We start from the raw sequence: 20,234 nt of genomic DNA on the forward strand, positions 1-20,234 counted from the left end.
GATTTCATCTCACTTCCGGTTTGGCTATGGGAGAGGAAGTGAAGGGAAATCTCTGCAATGAGAGACAGATGGCAAAAAAAAAAATCTGACAGGTGTAATAACTCTCCCTTACTTTACCCAAAATGAAAAAAAAAATTTTTTGCCTATAGTTCTACTTTAATACAGAGAATGCATTAAGGTAAAACATCTTCTGCTTTTACAACTACTTTAAAACACTGCTTTTCCAATTAAATGACATTTCTAGACAAATAATCAGTGAGCTACTGATGCTATTCAACACACTTCCAATTTTGCAAAAGTCAGAAAGTTCTCTCAAACTATCTTAAAGTGTATATATAGGTAAAACCTTTTGGGAAGAATTTCAGCCTGTATCATTTTTTTATTGCTGTATGTGTTCTCCTGGAGAGATTCGCCCTCTCTGTTAGTCCTGATGACTATTGTCCCTGGAACTGAAAGATAAAAGAAATATTTAAGTTGTTACTGGAACAGAAATGGAGAGGAACTTCCAATGAAGACATCTCCTGTGACAACTGGGACACAGCAGAAAAAAAAAGAAAACAAAAAAGCCAAAAACAGCAGCACACAGCAAAAAAAAAAAAAAAACTGACAAGGGTTTTAACCCCTTACTACTAAAATGAAAAATTGGCTATACATACACTTTTTTTTACATGAGACTTCCTGTATGTACACTGTGTGTAGAATTATTAGGCAAGTGAGTTTTTTTGACCAAATCATAATTTGTATGCATATTGTCCAACTCTAAGCTATATAAACTTGAATGTTTATTGGATTTAAGCATATCAGGTAATGTGTATTTGTGTAATGAGGGAGGGTGTGGCCTATGGAGATCAATACCCTATATTATTATTATTATACAGTATTTATATAGCGCCAAAGGGTTTGCTCAGCGCTGTACAGTAGCAAGGGGGACATAACATGAGACAAGACAGTAACAATACATGAGGGGTTCGAGGGCCCTGCTCTTCCAAGCTTACAATCTAGGAGGGAGGGGAAGGTGGCACAGGAGGAGATGGCTGTGGGGGATGGAGTGGTGGGAGGAGTGGAGGAGGTTAGTTGTTAGGTGAGGTTGGGTGTTAGGTGAGGTTTGGGTAGGCTTCCCTGAAGAGGAGGGTTTTCAGGGTGTGCCTAAAGGTGAGGAGGGTAGGTGACAGTCTGATGGATTTGGGTAGGGAGTTCCAGAGGATGGGGGAAGTCCTAGAAAAGTCCTGCAATCGGGCGTGGGAGGAGGAGACCAGGGAGCTAGAGAGTAGGAGGTCCTGTGAGGAGCGGACGGCACGGGTAGGGTAGTATTTGGGTATCAGGTCAGTTATGTAGTTTGGGGCGGCATTGTGAATGGTTTTGTAGGTCAGAGTTAGCAGTTTGAATTTGATGCGTTGGGCAATCGGGAGCCAATGAAGGGATTGGCAGAGGGGGGAGACAGATGTGGAGCGGTTGGTGAGGTGGATGAGTCTAGCCGCTGAGTTTAGGATCGACTGGAGTGGGGATAGCGTTCGTTTGGGTAGGCCGGTGAGAAGGGAATTGCAATAGTCCAGGCGTGAGATGATGAGGGAGTGTACGAGTTGTTTGGTGGTGTCTGGGGTGAGGAATGTGCGTATCTTGGAGATGTTGCGGAGGTGGAGCCTGCAAGATCTAGATAGCAGTTGGATGTGGGGTAGGAAGGAGAGGTGGGAGTCCAGGGTGACACCCAGGACTTTGGCGTGTGGGGTGGGCGAGATGGTGGCTTTGTTAGTATAAAGGTATGCATAATTATTAGGCAGCTTCTTTTCCTCAGGCAAAATGGGTCAAAAAAGAGATTTAAATAACTCTGAAAAGTCAAAAATTGTAAAAAAAAAAGTCATTCAGGGGGATGCAGCACTCTTGAAATTGATAAGATATTGGGGTGTGATCACAGGACAATCATATGTTTTGTTGCAAATAGTCAACAGGCTCACAAGAAATGTGTTGAGAAAAAAAAACGCAAATTGCCAAAGATTTGAGGAGAATCAAATGTGAAGCTATCAGTAACCCATTATCCTCCAGTGCTGTCATATTCCAGAACTGCAACCTACCTGGAGTGCCCAGAAGGTGTTCAGTGCTCAGAGACATGGCTAAGGTAAAAAAGGCTGAAACCCGACCACCGCTGAACAAGACACATACCTTGAAACATTAAGACTAGGCCAAGAAATATCTGAAGACAGATTTTTCAAAGGTTTTATGGACTGATGAGATGAGAGTGACTCTTGATGGATCAGACGGATGGGTGGATCAGTAACGGGTACCGAGCTCCACATTGACTCAGACGCCAGGTCTAGGTGGGGTTCTGGTATGGGCTGGTACAGGGGTGGACTGACAACTCATGGGGCCCCTGGGCAATAGGGGATCATGGGGCCCCTGTGTCCTTGCCCAAACTCAAAAAAGCCGATGAAAAAGGTACCAGGGGCATCTCATGGGGCCCCCTACTGACCCCGGGCCCTTGGGCAGTGCCCGAGTTTCCAAATAGTCAGTCCGCCCCTGGGCTGGTATAATAATTATAAATTCTGTTGGCTGCTTGGAGATCTATTATTGCTGGGGTGTCCATTGTTGCTGGGGTAGATCTATTGTTACTGGGGGTCTATTTTTGCTGACATATATTGATGTTTAGGGGAACTGTTGTTGATGAAGGGGTTGTTCTATTGTTGGTTTGTGCTTGGTGGTGGGTAGGGAGTACCTCCACATATTCTCTGAGAAAAAAAGCCCTGATCTCAATAATTAAAAAAAAAAAAAAAAACATGTGACGTTAATGATATTCATAGTTGAGCTGATATATTCCCAAGTAGGATGGTTGTACAGATAGCTGACTCTCTTGAGTCTCCATGCCCACTTTTTTTTTCAGCTCCTAGAAGAGTTTTTTGGAACGCTTTTTCCAGAAACAAAATGCTAAATGCTCCTAAACACTACTAAATATTACTAAAATGCTCCTAACAGATTTTTTTTAGCTTTTTGTTCCCTCCATGTATTGAAAAAATGCTAATATAACGCTGATGCTCCTAAACGCTACTAAAAAAAACACTATTATCAGCGTTTGTTATCCAGCATTTTTTAGCTTAAAAAAAAAAACTAGTATGCATAGAGCCTGAAACAACTTATTCCATTACCAGAATCTGCTGTGATGTTCACCTGATGCTGATTGCTACACTTACTATTGATCCTTCGCTGTGATCTGTCATGTGAAAAATTGACCCTGCACACAAGGAGATTTTCCAAACAAGTAGGATAATCTCTCTCTGTGACAGCTAGCACCTCTAGCCACTACAAAAAACTTCTATGGCTCTAAAAGCACACAAACATCCAAACCAGGGGCGGACTGACCATTTGGAAACTCGGGCACTGCCCGAGGGCCCGGGGTCAGTGGGGGGCCCCATGAGATGCCCCTGATACCTTTTTCATGGGCTTTTTTGAGTTTGGGCAAGGACACAGGGGCCCCATGATCCCCTATTGCCCGGGGGCCCCATGAGTTGTCAGTCCACCCCTGATCCAAACTGTCAAAGTACTCAAAATCTGGAGAGTTGACTATTAGCATTATTTGATCTCCACAAAATCATTTATTTATTCAATCTAAATGGGTACATGGTTGTCCTGAAGGGCTTTGTTCAGTTAGTATCACAGAGTAATATTGAAAGCGTGACTTTTAATACTATTTTATAGCCATTCTTCTCTTTTTCTTTCTCACAAATGCTAGATTTTTGTGATGCCCCCTAAAAGAAGAGTTTCAAAAGAGAAAAAAGATCCGAAGAAGCCAGAAAACTCAGCGGCTGCAGCAAGCAACAGCCAAGAAAGGGCTACCAAATCACAGGAGAAGCCAGGCCGCGTTGTGCCATCCAAAGCAAGACGTGTAAAAGAGGAAGCGAAAGAATCTGTCTCCGTGGCACAGGCTAGTGCTGCAGAGCCAGTTCTGCCTGAGAAAATTCAGGTAAGAACATAGTGGTAATTGTACAAATAAAGACTGCATAAAGCGAACTTTGTCCAAGACACACAAATTTAGGGACTGGGTACCTAACTCTGTTGCGTATCTCCAACACTATACTTGAGTCTGTTAGCTTGTCCTCAACCAGCATTATGGGCAAAAAATGCTAAATGTTCAACTGTAACATCTAGAGAATCTTAAATTTACGTATATATAAAGCCAAAAAATGTATAGTAGAGTGAGAACCTCTGTCAGTTTTTTTATTGTCTGTTTCTCCACTGCGGAGATTGACCCTTTCTATTTGCCCTATTGACCATTTTCCTAGGAGAGAAAGTGATGGTAAACCCCACATTTTCTAGTCCAGTTGGAGCAGTTGGGTAAATCTTTTCCTGTGAAAACTGTATTCATTCTCACAAGGGGCAGCACTTGCGCCCCTTCTCACATCCTGTTTTAACCCTAAAAGTCTACATTTTACATGGTTGCAGGGCAGTTGCGGTGCAGCCCCAATAACTTTAATGGGCAAGGGGTCACAAAGCAAAGTATCATGGTCATGCTATACATACAGCCCTATGTAGCTGCATGTCTTTGTTTAGCTGTGTGGTCAGTAAAACCACGGATCAACCACCTGTTTTTACTCCTCCTTGGCTGCACGTCTGTACAAGCCCTAGGAACAGAAACCCCTCACTTTAGAAACTTTTCCTCGTTACTTATGGGGTTTACATGACTATGTAATTGGTTCAGGGAGCCCACAAATATTATTTCGGTGCTTGAGCCAGTGTACATCTGTTAATTACAAAGTACTGGTGGGTGTCACCACAAAAATAACCTAATACAAAAACAAGAGAGAAAGCATAGACACCAGCTTGAAGCTACCGAACCACAATTACCGCAGATTACTTAAAAAAATATGTTTTTTCTCAATATCAAATATTAAAAACCATGTCACAGCACCATGTCCACATCAATGTCTCTCCCCCAACATCCCTCCCCTCACCTAAAAACTGCCACCAATCCCTACCTACAACCTTCTACTTTAAAACCCCCACCAATCCCTACCTACAACTACCACATGAAACCCCCACTAATCCCTACCTACCTACAACTACAACTATATGGGATTTAGCCATTACCCACACTAACCAAAACTTTAAAAAAGTTTTAGATTTAGGCTGGGTCTAGCTTGTGAAGATTTCTTCAAGCAAATCTTTCATGATTCTAGAGCTATTTAACTAGCTACTACCTATGTTCAAGAATCCCAAGTTGTGTATCTAGAAAACTCTGGATTCTGACCCTACACTGAACTGTGGTCTCCATTTATCTTTGACTTAGAGCTCTGCCAGGACAACCCTTCCTTCTTTCAGCATACCAGTCACAGCACCATATTGGTACTCTCATTTGATATTGAAGTGATTGAGAAAAGCTTGGCAGAGAGTGAAGTGGAGAGGCATAACCATCAGTAACCCAAAGACATAGTGTTGCTTATGTGTTAGAGAAGACACTGGTAGCTTGTGATGAGGCTGAACACTGTTTTACTTGTGTGGCTTAAGTTGCAAACATACAGAACACATTTCAGCAATCTGTAACAGCAGACATCTTGGTTTTTGAAGAGAGAGAAGAGAGGGATGAGAGAGAACCAACAAGTTTTACACATATGCACAACTAGCAACCTTAGTGTACAGTGCCATCTACTGGTCAAGTGATATTAACACACAATACTATATAGTACATGCTGTTGTATTCCCAACACATAGAAGGTGGTGGTATATTCCACACACTAGCATCTATGAAAAATGTATTTGTCTTGAGTCAACTAAATAGAAAAAGCGCAAGCAAACATGCGCTATCAGACAGCCCACAAGCTCTGCCTACCCAGGTGCTCAAGTGGGGTTTAGACAGATTTTTCCTGCCGATGTTCACCTATGCTCAGGATATCCAAGAGATCTCATGGGATCAGAGAGTTCTTAGACATAGCACTGACACTGCTTTTTTTCTTATTCCTAAGGGCCGCCTGCTTTCTTCACCTGTTCTTCATTCTAACCCTTAAAAAATCTGTAGAATTATATACCCAGGAATAAAACTATTGAGAACTGGCAATATACCTTTACCACCCAAATTGCATAGCCATTTACTATAACAGTCCAGGCAGGGGCGTAAGTACAGGGGTCACAATTGCGACCCAGCTCTATGTTCCAGGGGATCTGTGTGGCCCCCTGTACACCTAGATAAGAAGGAAGGTGGATGCAGCATATGGAGGAATGAATCCCTTTCAAATGGAGGGGATCAGTTCCTCTACATGTCGCCCTGCCTCCCGTCCTATCCATCTCCTGCTGTGATTGGGCTCCTGTGTGATCCGTGTGGCCCCCTGTACACCTAGATAAGAGGGAAGGTGGATGCAGCCTATGGAGGAATGAATCCCTTTCAAATGGAGGGGATCAGTTCCTCTACATGTCGCCCTTCCTCCCGTCCTATCCACCTCCTGCTGTGATTGGGCTCCTGTGTGATCCGTGTGGCCCCCTGTACACCTAGATAAGAGGGAAGGTGGATGCAGCCTATGGAGGAATGAATCCCTTTCAAATGGAGGGGATCAGTTCCTCTACATGTCGCCCTTCCTCCCGTCCTATCCACCTCCTGCTGTGATTGGGCTCCTGTGTATTCCCGTGCCCCCCCCCCCCCATCATCACCTGCAGTGCTGCTGGGTTCCCCCCTTCACCTCTTTCGCCAGCTGTTGCAGGGGATCTGTTAGGATGGAGAGTGGGGAAGGAGCTGGTAAATGTGTCATTTAACAGCCCTTCCTTGTCCTAATGAATAGAGTCAGTGATCCGTACCAATCACTGATCCTATTCATTCATACCTGGGGCATAGTAAACTGTGTTTACTGTGCTTCAATTTGTGAATAAACAGGAAGCTATTCCTGTCCATTCATTCTGTGCAACTGAGGCTGCAGAGATGGAGATTGAGGGCTATGTCCTTAATCTCTTTTCTCTGTCTCAAAGGTGAAACATCAGAGGTCTGTTTAGACCCCTGATATCTCACCAAAGCTCCCCAACAGAGCTCCTAAAGAATTATAACCAAAAATTAAATTGTAAAAACCCCAAATAAATAAATAAAATGGTAAAAAATGATAAAAAAATAAAATAACAAAAATAAAACTACTGACACCAGTAGTGGAACTACCAGGGTCACAAAGGTTGTACTTGCAACCAGGCCCTGACTTTCCGCCACCGTGGAGGGGGGGGCCCTTTTATAGTTTCTTGCACATGGGTCCTGAAGGTTTGACTCCAGGTGTAATAGGACTTCTCCAGGTGAAACGTACGTAGAAGCGTGATCCCGTCCAGGGGCGGACTGACAACTCATGGGGCTCCCGGGCAATAAGGGATCATGGGGCCCCTGTGTCCTCGCCCACACTCAAACCACACTCAAAAAAGCCTATGAAAGGTACCAGGGACATCTCATGGGGCCCCCTATTGACCCCGGGCCCTCGGCCAGTGCCCGAGTTCCCCAATGGTCAGTCCGCACCTGATCCCGTCACATCTGGCCTGTCGAAAGCGAGGCTTGGAACGCACGCCGGCCATCATTATTGGTATACATACAAACACAGGCTGCATAGACTGGTGCTGGTTTCTGCGCACCATTACATGTGAGTGCATTGATACTTACCTATCTTGTTATGCTATTTTCAATAAATACTACATTTAGAGCAATTTAATTTATTTGGTTTATTTGAGCTGCTTGGAGCATTACCTTTATCTTGAGGAGAGCCTGGGATTGTGAATCCATCCACCATTTGTGCACCCAGAGTCTTGTGATCACGTAAATCCAGGAGAGCCTGTTGCTGGTCGTCAATATTTATGATAACAAAGCGATATTTGACCACCTTATTTGACCGGGTCAGTTTTTTCTGGTGAGTGAGAAATTCACTTATTGAAAGAGCATATATCTATGGGACTATACCTTTATGGGACTGTCACCATAATATATTATGTTCACTATTCATCATATTTTGTTTAGAACTACCATTTGTTTGATGATATTGGTAGTTCACTCTATTTTTCATCTGTGCTATATAATCATTGCAGCGCCTACCTATTCACATATTCATGTGTAGAAGTGCATTTCACTTTTTAGGGGCAGCTGTTAACTTTTGCTGGCTTAGAGCAGGCAACATCCATTATTGTTTAAATTATTCACTTATTGAGGCGCCACAATATTGCTTTTCAAATACCGTAATAAAATTCCCAACAGTATAGCATTCCCTGAGAAATCAAGATGGCACTAATATTACAAGCTAATATGCCCAGTTGTAGTGTCAGTGCTGGTAATTAATGTAGATGAACACACAATCTCTAAAATCTTATATAAGCTTTAGCTCTCGTTAAAATAATACCTGGTGATCCTGCCATGAATTTCTTTGTTTAGTCACTTCCTGGTATAGGGTGACAACACTCACAGTTGTGCTTCTGTGTTGTCACCCTGTCACTTGATCCAGCAGAGACTACAAGCAGCTATTTCAATGCACACTACATGGAAATGGTTCACTTTTGTCAGCCTCAGTAACCAAAATTTATTTAGTAAAAGAATGGTACTCACAAACAGCGAATAAAAACAGGCATGTAAGTCCTCCAAGGGACTTTAAAGGCAAGGGGCCAGTGCGAATCCCATCATGGGGGTAGCCACTCAGTTTACTGACGCGTTTCGAAGGTCATGCCTTCTTCCTCAGAGCTGACTGGACTGAGAGTGTATGTTCCCTTTTATGCCTCAGTCCAGTCAGCTCTGAGGAAGAAGGCATGACCTTTGAAACGCGTCAGCTGTACTGAGTGGCTACCCCCATGATGGGATTCGCACTGGCCCCTTGCCTTTAAAGTCCCTTGGAGGACTTACATGCCTCTTTTTATTCACTGTTTGTGAGTACCATTCTTTTACTAAATAAATTTTGGTTACTGAGGTAATGCGCAAGGTTGGTGCGCTTCTTGTTGTTTTACTTCACAGTTCTGTTCGGGCTTCCCCAGCCTTGGTGTGGAGCTGCACGACCTTGTTTATTCCGGTGGTTGCTTTTCGGGAGTTTGATTTCATCTACTCACCACCGGCCTGGGTCCCGGAGCGCAGGAGAAATCGCATTTGGTTCACTTTTGTCAGCATCAGGAAACCATACAGCTATTGCAGCGGTTGCAACATAAGCCCCTTTGACAACACAGGAGCACAATTGGGATACAAGGACAGAGCGCATTCACTCTATAACAGGACATGCTTGAACAAGAATTTTTGTAGTGGGATCACCAGGTATCATTTAAATAAAAGCTGCAGATATCAAAAAAGACCTCTAAAATTACATTAACATGTTAATAAGCCTATATGAGATATTAATGATTGGATTTGCACATACTGTACTTTATGTTGCCACTGTTTAAAATTTGGCAATAATGTACCTGACTGATAAGCATGGAATGGGCAAAGCGACAAATTCTTTTAAAGAGAGATGAAGATGAGGCCAAAGGCTTCCGCTACAAGATGGCACATAACTAAGGCCCAAGGTGGTCATAACATATTCATATTTTTGTGCAAGAGATTGATTATGTCGATTCTGAATGTGATTACATTTTGAAATCATGTTAGTTTGATTTTCTGCTTGAACATTTTTTACAGATGGCTGCCATTGTTTTGAGGAACCCCGCAGCTGTCACAGAGAGAATGAATTATGTATTTAGCTGCCATTTGCTTTATGCTATCACATTTTCTCTGTAATTACAGGCTAAAGTAAAGTTTCCACTTCACTGCTTTTGTTTGTTTAAGTGTATGATAGGCAAGCATTAAACAAAATAGTAATTTAATCCAAATTTTTATAGGAAACTGATTGATTCTGGATACACAATTAGTTTTTTTTTTGTCAACTACTTACTAGGTCGCTAGGCAGGTATAAATGTAAAAAAAAATAAACAAATGGGACCAAAGTCGGTTTGTATATACACCTTATCTGAAAAAAAGAACTCCTTTTCCTCATTTATCAGTAAAAGCAAGAATTAGGATTGGTTCAGATTTTTGTGTGTTGAAAACATACACAAAATCGAGCGCTTTCCTGACACGTAGAAAAACGCGCTGCCATTAATTGTTAATGGCACCAACACGCATCTCCAAACATGCTGCATTTTCACACACGCAGAACTGCATAGTGTGCCATGTTTTGGAAAAGAGTCTAGGACCTTTTTTCTGCATTTCTAATGGATAGAGCAGCCTATTGAAATGAATTGACTGCCTTACACGCGACATGTGGGAACGCATGAAAAACACGCAGAAGCATGCCCATGTTTAGTCACACCTGTAGGTGTGAACCAATCCTTACATTATGTAGCTAAATGTTTGTGGACACCTGACCGTCACACCTACATAACCTATGTGGTCAAAGTATGTGGACATCCCTGAAAATTATTAAGTTCAGGTGATTTTAGGGCGCTGTTAATACTACAGTATACAAAGTCATTTTAGACAATTGTGTGCTTTCAGTCTTTGAGCAGAAATATGGAGAAGGCCCTTTTCTGTTCCAGTATGACTATACCCCATGCACATCTCCATAAGGAGGGACAACTCCATATTGATGCAGATGGTTTTGGCCTACTACTACACTGGGTTCTCTCATGCTCTGCTTTGCCAAGGAAGTGGCCATGTACCGCTTTTAAGTGGTTAACTATCTTCCTCTCACAGGGCTGCAGATTACATGCCAGGCTACCTCTGCCTCATCAGGTGTTACGTCTCAGGGGGAGGGAAGGTGATGAATTTACACTCTCTGGGTATGTCCAAGTACCCTGGGAGTTGTGGGAAATGGAGGTAAAGGGGCCTACACCTGCATCTGGACATGGTGAGTAAATGGACACTCTGATAGAACCCCATCAAATCTTTTTCATGGTGGAGCAGCATTGCGGAATGGTGGCACAATTATACCAAAGTTTATTTAATTTTTCCATAATAGTCCCTCTAGTGTGTGTATATATATATATATATATATATATATATATATATATATATATACAGTTGTGTTCAAAATAATAGCAATCAGACATCACTAACCTGATCAATCACTGTTTTTGGTGGAAATTATATTTCTACATGGCAAATAATTTACTAGCAGGTGTAGTAGAGTAATAGAAATCCAACAGACCCAACAGTCATGACATGCATGCTGCTGATTCTGTGTAATTGAATCACTAATTGAAAGGGGCATGTTCAAAATAACAGCAGTGTGGAGTTCTATTAGTGAGGTCATTCATTCTTTGAAAAACAGGTGGCAATTATTGCCCTTATTTAAGGAAGGAAGGCAGCAAATGCTGTACATACTGGTTACAGTGCATTTCTCTCTGAAATTCTGAGGAAAATAGGTAGTTCCAGACATTGTTCAGAAGAACAGCGTACCTTGATTAAAAAGCTGATTGGAGAGGGGAAAACATATAAAGAAGTGCAAAAAATGATTGGCTGCTCAGTTAAAATGATTGCAAATGGTTTAACCTGGAAACCAAAACCTGAAAGACGTGGAAGAAAGCGAAAAACTACCATTCGAATGGATAGAAGAATAGCCAAAATGGCAAGGACTCAGCCAACAATCAGCTCCAGGAAGATCAAAGAAGGTCTTAAGTTCCCTGTGAGTACTGTTACAATTAGAAGACGCCTATGTAAAGCCAAGCTATCTGCAAGAAGTCCCCGCAAAGTCCCACTGTTGGGAAAAAGATGTGCTGAAGAGGTTACAATCTGCCAAAGAGCACATTGACTGGCCTAAAGACGACCCCCAAACACTGAATTCAAGCCACAGTACACTGTGAAGACAGTGAAGCATGGTGGTGCAAGCATCATGATATGGGGATGTTTCTCATACTACGGTGTTGGGCCTATTTATCGCATACCAGGGATCATGGATCAGTTTGAATACATCAGAATACTTAAAGAGGTCATGCTGCCTTATGCTGAAGAGGAAATGCCCTTGAAATGGGTGTTCCAACAAGACAACAACCCCAAACACACCAGTAAATGTGCAACATCTTGGTTCCAGACCAACAAGATTGACATTATGGAGTGGCCAGCCCAATCCCCGGATCTTAATCCAATAGAAAACTTGTGGGGTGACATCAAACATGCAGTTTCTGAGGCAAAACCAAGAAATAGAGAAGAACTGTGGAATGTAGTCCAATCATCCTGGGCTGGAATACCTGATCACAGGGGCCAGAAGTTGGGTGACTCCATGCAACACAGATGTACAGCAGTTCTCAGAAACAGTGCGACTACAACCAAATATTCATTAAGTGATTCAAAGGAAAGCAAAATCTTCAAACATTTTTCAGTTTATATAGTGAATGTTTGAGTTTGTAAAGAAGAATACAAACACTGCTATTTTTTTGAACAGTCTAATATTCACTTTTCTTCAATTTTTTTAGAGGAACAACACAAATTTGATATATTTTTCTTCATGTTTTGATTTGGAATAGAATGTGTCGTGTTCCCAATGCATTTGTGTGGATGGAAATAAAAGCTATTAGAAGGATTTTGAGCTTTATTCACTTTTTTTCAACGCACTGCTATTATTTTGAACACAACTGTATACAAATATATATATATATATATATATATATATACACAGACTTGATTTAAAAAAAAAGTCTACACACTCCTGTTAAAATGTCACGTTTCTGTGATATAAAAAAAGAGACAAAGATAAATCAGACGGGGGGTACAGTCGCAGATGGGGGGAATTGTCCTGCGTGAGTGCAAAATAGCAGTTGAACACAGCTCCTTGATCATGTCCTCTATTTTTTCACAGGTAAATGCTGTTATGTGATCTCTACCTTAAACTAGCTCGCTGCTATGCACTGACTTTCTGCAAAACTCAGGATAATTAGTCATATCTTTTTGTCTGTTTGTGGTGATTGATTCTCACCTCCTTTGTTTCTGTGATCAGAAAATCAATCATCTTTTATGACTTTGGCCTGTGTCTGGTCTGGTTTTGATCAACCTCCCCCCAAATTCATGTGATCCTTATCAGTTCCTAATTGGTGCAGAGAGGAGTTGCCCATTTGATCATTTCCCTATAAATTTAGACCAACTTATGGGGGAGGTCACAGATGTAGGGTGGGGCATTGTCCTGCATGAGTGCATTTGCTGCTGGAGTGCGAAGCAGCAGTTGAACTAATGCAGGATAACTCAAGCAGCAGGAAGATACAACAAAGAACTCTACTGCACGCTGGATGGACTGCAAGCAAACACCCTGGGAAACATCTCCTACAAGTTTGATTCCCACTCCATCTACCTTTTAAAATGCCCCCTATACTCCTCCTTTTCATATTACTATCCTCTGCTCTCAAAATCTCCTTTATTTACCCCTCTGCTCCACCCCAAAGCTTATACATATCACCCTCACTTCTACCATCTCCCTACTACTGCTCTCATCACCTCCTGCTAATACTTTACTCACCTGATGATCCAAACACCAGGACAGGAAGGCATGTGCACTAATATACATTCCACTCCCATCTTACTTTCCTCACCCTCCTTCTCCTAACCTCTGGTGATATTTCCCCAAACCCTAGTTCTCCAGTATCTCAACCCCACACCAGGCACCCTCCTTCCTCCGAGAATAGCCGAGAAAATTAGCCGAGAAAAATCCACCCAACTTAATCTCAATCCCCATGTTCCTAAAAACCACCCTCCCTTTGGAATGCCTGCTCTGTCTTTAATAAACTCACCTCTGTCCATGACCTTTTTGTCTCCCACTCCCTTCACCTACTAGCAATTACAGATACCTGGCTTCAAGCATCAGATTCTGCTTCTCCTGCAGAAGCCTTCTCTGGACTTGACCAGACCTAGTGGTCAGAAAGGAGGTGGAGTTGGTTTGCTTCTATCCCCACTAAGCACATTTCAAGTCTTCCATAACCCTCCCTCTCTATCCTTCTCTTCTTTCAAGACTCACTGCATTCGGCTGTTTTCTCCCATTTCTCTGAGGACTGCAGTGATCTACTGACCTCCTGTAGCGCTTTCTTGAGGGCTTCTCTGCTTGGCTACTGTACTTTCTCTTCTCTGAAATACCCACTATCATTCTTGGAGATTTTAACATCCCCATTAATGTGAACAACCCGGCTACATCCCAACTCTTCAACCTAACCTCATCTTTTGCCTTAACACAATGGACACAGTCCTCCACTCACTCTGATGGGAATACAATAGACTTTGTTTTCTCCCATCTTTGCTCTTCCTACAACCTCACAAACACCCCCTTTCCTCTCTCTGATCACAATCTGTCAGAGCCTGGAATTGAACCTGGCCCCTCTGCAGTAGGAGGCAAGGTCTTGAATGCTGGACAGCTCCCTTGACAATTCTTGGATAATCCTGCCTTGTACCTTGATTTCTCTTGAACCTTGAACTCCTTGCTCCTCCCATGAACTTCCTTATAAAAGCCATGTCCATGCACTTCCTCCTTGCCAGATTATTGTGCCTTACCAGCCAATATCCTGCTTATTGTTCCTGCTGCTGTCTTCATCTACGTTACCGACCTTTGGCTTGCTACTGACTATGATTCTGCCTCATCCTATCTACTACCATTGGTGACCGACCCTTGGCTTGTGACTGACTCCGCTTCTGTTTGATCCCTGAACTGTTTGATCCGCTTTTGGTTTCCAGCCTACTCATTCCCTGGTGGGGTGATCCTGAGATGTGCGATCTGGCATTCACACGCAGCCAAATCCATCTCCACCATTAGGAGCTCTGGGGAAGGCCGGTGGATGCTTAGACCTCGCACCTCAGGTGAGCCTGCGTCATTCCCAGGGTGGGCCGCTGGTGTACCAATCCTGCTGGTTTCAGGTAAGCCTAGCAACTGGTCTCTGAACCTGACCTTATATCGTGACACAATCTCATCATCTTTACAGTGTCCTCATCTTCACTTATCCCTCCAAGCAGCAAACAATTACCCGCAGAAACCTTCACAACTTAAACCCTTCTCTTTTCCACTCTGCAACTGACCGCCTCTATGACAGAATCTCTCCCCTGTCCTGCCCTGACCTGGCCACTGCTGTCTACAACAGTTCGCTTTCGTCCACACTAGACTCACTTGCTCCTCTAACTACACAAAGTATCAGGCTCCGACCATTACAAACGTGGCAGACTGACAACACCAGAAATCTTAAGCTACATAGTTGTGCATTGGAACGATTGTGGTGTAAAAACAAATATCAGCAAGCATTCACACTGTATACTGTAAATCTGCTTTCTTAACATACAATTTCTCCCTCCATGCTGCTAAACAAGCCTACTTTGTCACTCTTAATACCTTGTCATCCAGTCCTCATTGTCTCTTCTCTACTTTCTCCACCTCCACCCAGTAACACACTCACTGCTTATGAGATTGCAAATCATTTCAAAAACAAGATTGATGCAATTTGTAGAGGCATCTCTGCTACACAGACATACTGTATATCCCACTTAGCATACCTTATACTAAACCTCCCTTAACACTTTCCTCTTTTGACCTTGCTACTACTGAAGAGGTCACTAAAGTTTTCTCAGAAGCCCGTCTTACCACGTGCCCCCTGGATACTGTCCCCTCTCAACCACCACGGTCATCCTCTTCTTTAGTCCTAAGCTCCGTCACTCACATCTTCAATCTCTCCCTCTCTAATGGTGCCTTCCCCACCCCTCTGAAGCATGCACAGATCACTCCCATACTTAAAAAACCCTCGCTGGACCCCACCAACCTGAACAACTTAAGACCCATCTCCCTACTCCCGTTTACCTCTAAACTCTTAGAACGCTTAGTCTACAATCGCCTGTGCTCCTACCTCACTGACAGCAACCTTCTTGACCCTTCACAGTCTGGCTTTCACTCATAACACTCCACTGAAACTGCCCTACTAAAACTCACTAATGATTTACTAACTGCTAAAACCAATGGCCACTACTCCGTACTCTTACTACTTGACCTCTCTGTGGCTTTTGATACATTTGGTCATCCCCTCCTCCTCAAAAAACTCCACTCTCTTGGCTTCGAGACTCTGCTTTCTCCTGGTTCTCCTCCTACTTATCGCAACACTCCTTCAGTGTTATTTATACCTCTGTCTCCTCCTCTCCACTTCCTCTTTCTGTAGGGGTCCCTCAAGGTTCTGTCCTTGGACCCCTTCTCTTCTCCATCTACACTTCCTCCCTTGGTCACTTGATAAACTCCCATGGCTTTAACCATTTGAATACCGGGCAATTTTATACCTTCCTGCCCAGGCCAGTTTTCAGGTTTCAGCGCTCTCACACTTTGAATGACAATTGCGCGGTCATACAACATTGTACCCAAACTAAAATTTTATAATTTTCTTCACACAACTAGAGCTTTCTTTTGGTGGTATTTAATCACCACTGGGGTTTTTATTTTTTGCTAAATTAACAAAAAAAGACCAAAAATTTTGAAAAAAAAACACGTTTTTCTTTGTTTTTGTTATAAAAGTTTGCAAATAAATAATTGTTCTTCATAAATTTAGGCCGAGATGTATTCTGCTACATGTCTTTGGTGAAAATAACCCAAATTAGGATGTATTATTTACTTTGTAGGAAAGTTATAGAGTTCACAAACTATGGTAGATCTGAATATTGATCAATCCTGAAGTACTGACAGCCAATCTAATTTCTTGAGGTCCAAGAATGTCAGAACAGTACAGATATCCCCCAAATGACCCCTTTTTGCAAAGTAGACAGTCCGACGTACTTCATAAGAGGCATGGCGAGCTTTTTGAAGTTGTATTTTTTTTTTGTCATAATTGTTCGTAAAAAATTTAAAAAAATTAGTTTCACTATTTTTTTTTTTTTTTACATATTGTTACCAGTGCAGTACAGCATTATCATATAACTGGCATGGCGGTGATCAGGAACACTGACTGGTGACAGTATGAAAAAAATAAATAAAATTGTAATTATTTTTTATTAAATTTTTTTTCTTAAGATTTTTTTTTTTCATATTTCACTATGACCAAAGTAGTACAATGTTACCATAGTAACATTGTACTACTTTGGGGAAGTGATCCGTATTTTTTTTTTTTCAACACAATTTGCTTATAGCAAAGAATTACTTTGCTATAAGCAAGCATTTACCTGAATGACATCGATTCATTCAGGGTTTTTTTTTTTTGTGCTTAGCTGTGATTTGGTCACAGCTAATCACATGACATGTGCATGTGATTAGCTGTGACCATTCACAGCTAGGCAGTAGTATACAATGGATGGCATGAATGAAGCCATCCATTGTATACAACTGTCATGTGACCTGCTGTGATTGGTCACAGCAGGTCACATGGTACCGGCAACGGGGCCGATACTCAGATCTGTCACCGTCCATGTCTGAGGTACACGGCCGGTGACAGATCACGCCGCTCTGCAGGAGCGCAATCTGCGCACGTGCAGGAGGACGCCATATGGCGTCCACCCAGAACACTGATGACATTTGCCGCCCGCTATTCAGCCATAGGGCGGGTGGCAAATGGTTAAGTACCATCTCTATGCTGATGACACACAAATCTATCTTTCTACTCCTCACCCCTTCAGTCTGCTCTCGCATTACTAACCTACTAAGTGACATATCGGCATGGATGGCACTCTACTTCATCAAATCATTCCAAAATGGAGCTCATACTATTCCCTCCAACCCGTGCTCCCTCCCCTGACTTCTCCATCAAGATCAATAATACAACCATCAGTCCCTCCCCTTATGCCAGGGTACTAGGTGTAATCCTACAAAGAACAGTGCAGCGCTCAAGAATTATTAACTGGATGAAGACAAACAAGTATATATAAATGTACACATATAAAGTCTATGCAATATCCGCAGTATTGTCTGATAAGATGAATATACTTCCGAGGTATGTACTGCCTTGAAATAACAGCAATGCGCACTCACCAGAAACGCATGGATTATGCGCATATAGGAATAATCATCCCAGGTATCCGATCCAACGAAGACCGAGTGGTGGGCGTCCTGTTCACTGTGGGTCATCAGAAACAACACGACAGGTCCAGAGGTCCCCTTAAGGCTAGTCACACTGGTAGTGTTGATCCCTCTTCTGGCTGGTGAGGGCACCCTTTCTGTGGGAGTAACAGCTCCAAGAAGGAGCCCCAAAAAACAGGTGCCAGAGATAGTGTAGTATGTTCTTACGGTGATTTTATTAGTCAGACATAGCAATAGGGCAGTATGCACATCACAGCAAATGTGTATAGGTAGAAGACAGCATTACTGACCCTAGTAAAGATGGCCGCCGGGCCTCCTCGTGGCTCCGGCGGTAGGAAATGACGTCACGCTCTGCACAGCTCCTCCTTAGGCCTTTCGTGCTACAGGCACATCATCAGAGGGGAGGCTGTACAGAGGCGTGACCGACGTCAGGTGTATTCCTAGACTCCCATCTGTCCTTTCAGCCACAAATCCAATCACTGTCCAAATCTTGTAGACTTCACCTCCGCAACATCTCCAAGATACGCCCATTCTTAACCTTTGAAACCACTAAGCAACTTATTTACTCCCTTTTTATCTCTCACCTTGACTATTGTAACTCCCTCCTCATTTGCCTACCTAATCGCAGGCTATCCCCTCTTCAGTCTATCGTGAATGCTGCTGCCAAACACATCCACCTTACTAACCGCTCCATATCTGCCACCCCTCTCTGTCAATCCCTCCACTGGCTTCCCATTGCCCAATGAATAAAATTCAAAACATTAACAACATATAAAGCCATTTAAAACTCTGCCGCAAATGACATCACCAATCTTGTCCCCAAATATCACCCAAACCGTCCTCTCCGCTCCTCCCACGACCTCCTGCTCTCTAGCTCTCTTGTCTCCTCCCATATTCGTCTCCAGGACTTCTCCAGAGCCTGCCCCAAATATCACCGAATCTTCTATTCCTCCTATCAGTTCATCCCCCACTGTTATTACCTTTTGTACCACCAGCCCCTCCCTCTTAGATTGTAAGCTCTAAGGAACAGGGCCCTCCTCACCCTTTTGTATTGAACTGTATCGTTGCTCTATTGTCTCCCTTTATATCGTAAAGCGCTGAGCAAACTGTTGGTTCTTTATAAATCATGTATTATAATAATAATAAATAATTTCAGAACTTTTTCCACCTTTAATGTGACCTGTAAACAGTACATCTTTTAGGTGGAGGGAAGTAAAAATAAAAAACTAAAATAATGTGGTTGCATAAATGCATACACCCTTAAACTAATATTTTGTTAAAGCATCTTTTGATTTAATTACAGCACAGTCAGCACAGTCTTTTTGGGTAGGAGTCTATCAGCATGGCACAGCTTGACTTGGCAATATTTGTCCATTCTTCCTTGCAAAAACACTCCAACTCTGTCAGATTGTGAGGCCATCTCCTGTGCACAGCCCTCTTCAGATCACCCCACAGATTTGCGATCAGGTCTGTGCTCTGGCTGGGCCATTCCAAAACTTCAATCTTCTCCTGGTGAAGCCATTCCTTTGCTTTATTTGAATGTATGCTTTGGGTCGTTGCCATTCTGAAAGGCGGCACTGACTGGCACTGATAGGTGGCACTGATTGGCAGCACTGATAGGTGGCACTGATTGGCACTGATGGGTGACACTGAAAGGCAGCTCAGATGGGCACTGATATGTGGCATTGATGTGCACTGGTAGGCACTGATATGTGGCATTGATGTGGCACTGGCATGAGGCACTAATGAGCACTGGCACAAGGCACTGATGGACACTGACAGGTGGCACTGCTAGGGCTACACTGATCATCAGGGCACACTGATCAACAGTGCCTTGATGATCAGTGTACATGTCCCTTCTGTGGAAAGCCAATTACTGGCTCTCCTCTCCTCTCAAGCTGTCAGCGTGACAGCTCGAGAGGAGAGAAATGCCGATAACCGGCATTTCTCTATTTACATGTGATCAGCTGTGATTGGACACACCTGATCACATGACCAAGCTGACATCTTTAGCTCTTTCCATGATCGGTGATCCGCTGTGTCCGGGGCCGCGCATGTGCGGTGAGAATGGGAGGACGTCATATGATGTCCTCCCAGAACGAGAGAACCACCTTGCATCCATCATATTACTATATGGCAGGCGGGAGGTGGTTAATGTTGCTGTAGGCCTCTTGGCAGCCTCCCAGAACTGTTTTCTTCTTGTCTTTTCATCAATTTTGGAGGGATGTCCAGTTCATGGTAATGTCACTGTTGTGCCATACTTTCTCCACTTGATGATGGCTGTCTTCACTGTGTTTCATGGTATATCTAATGCCTTGGAAATTCTTTTGTACCCTTCTCCTGACT

The 20,234-nt window shown here is 43.0% G+C and overlaps 1 protein-coding gene across 4 annotated transcripts in view; it reads left to right on the forward strand.

Moving 5' to 3' along the window:
- LOC149439147 (cytoplasmic dynein 1 intermediate chain 1-like) overlaps positions 1-20,234 on the forward strand; it is a 100,225-nt gene that overhangs the window by 55,250 nt on the left and 24,741 nt on the right. For all 4 annotated transcript variants that reach the window (XM_089659406.1, XM_089659407.1, XM_089659409.1 and 1 more), the window contains exon 2: positions 3,719-3,949. In XM_089659406.1, the coding sequence (XP_089515532.1) occupies positions 3,728-3,949 (222 nt within the window). In that variant the 5' untranslated portion in view covers positions 3,719-3,727. The remainder of the gene's footprint in view (positions 1-3,718; positions 3,950-20,234) is intronic.

This window comes from Staurois parvus, unplaced genomic scaffold (genome assembly GCF_062004578.1).
Source record: "Staurois parvus isolate SC_StPar_1 unplaced genomic scaffold, SC_StPar_1.0 ptg001152l, whole genome shotgun sequence".
Taxonomy (NCBI): Eukaryota; Metazoa; Chordata; class Amphibia; order Anura; family Ranidae; genus Staurois; species Staurois parvus.